The sequence below is a fragment of the Sinocyclocheilus anshuiensis genome, unplaced genomic scaffold, assembly GCF_001515605.1.
Source record: "Sinocyclocheilus anshuiensis isolate Anshui unplaced genomic scaffold, SAMN03320099.WGS_v1.1 scaffold217, whole genome shotgun sequence".
Taxonomy (NCBI): domain Eukaryota; kingdom Metazoa; phylum Chordata; class Actinopteri; order Cypriniformes; family Cyprinidae; genus Sinocyclocheilus; species Sinocyclocheilus anshuiensis.
Window position 1 is genome coordinate 1,725,566 of NW_015536538.1, and position 3,283 is coordinate 1,728,848.

The 3,283-nt window shown below is 36.2% G+C and overlaps 1 protein-coding gene across 2 annotated transcripts in view; it reads right to left on the bottom strand.

Annotated features, from left to right (window-relative positions):
- LOC107696335 (phosphatidylinositol 4-phosphate 5-kinase type-1 gamma-like) overlaps positions 1-3,283 on the bottom strand; it is a 46,621-nt gene that overhangs the window by 24,172 nt on the left and 19,166 nt on the right. For both annotated transcript variants that reach the window (XM_016496635.1, XM_016496626.1), the window contains exons 4-5: positions 2,860-2,990; positions 770-887 (exon numbers count right to left, since the gene is read on the bottom strand). In XM_016496635.1, coding sequence (XP_016352121.1) covers positions 770-887; positions 2,860-2,990 — 249 coding nt within the window. The remainder of the gene's footprint in view (positions 1-769; positions 888-2,859; positions 2,991-3,283) is intronic.

A 3,283-nucleotide genomic window follows, 5' to 3' on the forward strand; every position in this document is an offset into this window, starting at 1 on the left:
TCACCCTCCTGTCACGGGCCGTAGTCACACAGCCCAGCCGGAGGCCCAGTAGGGGGCCTCCACACACACACACACACAGACACACAGACACACAGACACACAGAGACACAGAGACACAGACACAGACACAGAGAGACAGACACACACAGACATGCAGAGACACAGAGACAGACACACACACACAGAGACACAGAGACACAGACACACACAGACACTTAGACACACGCACACGCACACGCACACACACACACACACAGTCATTCAGAAAGCATCACTCAAAACAAACAGAAGTGAGTCAGGAGAGTCAAGAGTCTTTTTTGGCATATTTGATCTGAAGCAATACAGAAAAATCGAATATCTCAATATTCTCATAGATTCTCATATATCTCACTGATTTCTCATAGATGTTTTTAAACAAAGACTGAAAGAGTTGATGGTGATGACGCTGAAGTCATGTGACCGTGATGTCGTTTGTTAGCCTACGTTCAGCTTCTACGTTCCTACGTTCAATCTGCCAATTGTATTTAGGCTTTTGTGAAGATTATAAGAAGATGAACAAAACATGTAAGGATCATAAAGTTTTGTGGCTCACAGAACTAATTTTCTGCAATAATCCAAAAGCCAAAGGAAAAATCTTATTGTTTCTTTTGTCGAGGGATAATATGTCAAGAAAATATCTCAAAATACTAAAGACCTCCTGTGCGTACATATATGAAATAACACACACAGTTATTAGTGAATGAGAGCCAGTGTTTGCGGCGTGTCTCACCAGATAGTCGTCCGGTCGAATCCCGAAGAGCTCTCTGAAGTAGCGGAAAGCCACCGGAGCGTATGTTTTAAACCTGAAGTCTGGATAGTGATGTGCCGGCGTCAGATTACTGCCTTCACTGAGAGAGACACACACACATCAAATCTGGATCATCTGACTGATCAGCAACAGGATTTATGATTTTATATTCCACAAAATTACACTTTTTATTGCAGAGTGGAAGAGACTTATTTTCAAAGACATTAAAAAAAATTGTCAATACTAGTGTAATATATTTTTTTTCAAAACTTTACACACAAATCCAAGAATTGCACACACAAAATGCTAAATGCCTTGAAGCACTGCATTCAAAATATCACAAACACATCTCAAAAGCAAACATTTGCAAACACCTTTGCCCTAATATCAATTCCTGTTAGATTTGTGTGTGTTACATAGAGAATTGTGTGTTGTGTTTTGCAAAAAGTGTTTTATGAAATTGAAAACTGAGTCAAAGGCCGAGAATTAGTGTATGGTTTTGCAGATTTGGTGTGTGCTTCTGCTGTTTGAGTGTCAGCTTTCAGAAATTGTGTGACAAGTAAAGATTTTTGTGTGCAAGCAGTTGAAAAAAATTGTAAGTGAATTAGTACGGTGGCCGTGAAGTACAAGGCAAATCACAATTCTGAAAACAAAATAACAAATTACAAACGCAAATGCAAGTCTAAAAAACAAAATAACAATTCAGAAAGCACAACAACAATTCAGAAAACATTATAACAAGTCAGAAAACACAACGACAAATCCGAAAACAAATTAACAAGTCAAAAAACACAACGACAAATGGCAAAAGATGGGATCGAACCCGGGTCGATCGCATCAAAGAAGCTAACAACAAGCACTTATCCATCTGCGCCACTGGAGCTAATGATTTACAACCACTTTTAACTAAATGTAAATATACACCCCGTATTTTTTATTCCATAGTAAGGGCAATTCATACAATACATTTAAACTGAGCTACTTTAATACCATCTCCGAACTTTCTACCACGACTCTGCTGTTCTTCGGCTGGTTCTTCCTGTATACGTTGATTGACAGATGTCTCGTCCAGTCAGCGGTGAGTAATCCCAAACCAATGGCGCTGTCTCAAACTATACCTACCTCTTCCGGTTTGTCTGATTTGTCGTTGTGTTTTCTGACTTGTTATAATGTTTTCTGAATTGTTGTTGTGCTTTCTGAATTGTTATTTTGTTTTTTAGACTTGCATTTGCATTTGTAATTTGTTATTTTGTTTTCAGAATTGTGATTTGCTTTGCACTTCTCGGCCACCGTAAATTAGCTGCTCAGCCCATGAAGCATTGAAAATGATGTAATAAATCAATACACAATATAAACAATCAAACGAATCAATGATACAATATAAAAATAGACAGTATTTTTGTCTAGTACAAATATCTAAAAATACTTACTTGAAAAGCTAAATTACTTGTGATATTAAGATTTCTGAAAAGGTTTTATGAAAAAAAAAAATCTGCCAGTGAGCTCAAAAAAATTACCTTAATTCAAAGAGAAAACAAAGAAAAATGTTCTGACCCAATGGCAGATATTTTTTTCTTGTTTTCAGCAAAATCTCACTTAATTTTGATAATTATTTTAGAAAGTAAGACTTAATATCTTCCTAAAAAAAGCATCGTAAATAAATATTTAGATTTATAAATGTCTAGATATTTGTAGTGGAAAATAATTGAATGAGAAAAAAAATGTTGCGCAGTGGATTGACTTATAGATTGTAAGAATAAAATTATTAGAATTAATCATTAGAAAAAATATACAGTACATACGTATATATTTGAAGTTTATTGTATGTATATATATATATATATATATATATATATATATATGTTATATATCAATATGGGGTGCTGTGTGTACATTAATGAGGAAAAAAAATTAACTTAAATGATTTTAGCAAATGGCTGCAATATAACAAAGAGTGAAAAATTTAAGGTGGTCTGAATACTTTCCGTACCCACTGTATATAGATATGGCAGTGAGACTATATGAACAGATGGATTTAACTCTCTGGTGCAGCAGAACTCTCTCTTACAGACCTGGGGAAGAAAATGCTCTCCACCACGTAGAAGTCTTGCATGAGGACGTCGCGCTCGGGTTTGGAGCTCAGGTTACCCACAGTGTAGCCGATCCCCAGCTGAATGGCTCCTTTCAGGGCAGACGAAGTCGTCTGTCAACACACGAGACAACCAACACTTCTGACACGTCCAACAATCCCTGACATACACTGACTGCAGAGCAGCACACACGGGACCACACAGCAAACTATAAATATAAAGTCTTTGTAAAAATGTAATATATATGGTAACACTTTATTTAAAGGTGTCCTTGTTACACGTTACATGTACTTACGTTTATAATAACAATAAATTATTATATATTCTAAATTACATGCACGTAACTCTAAGCTAGGGCTGCACGATTAATCGCATGCGATATTTAACGCGCATCTTATCAGTAAAG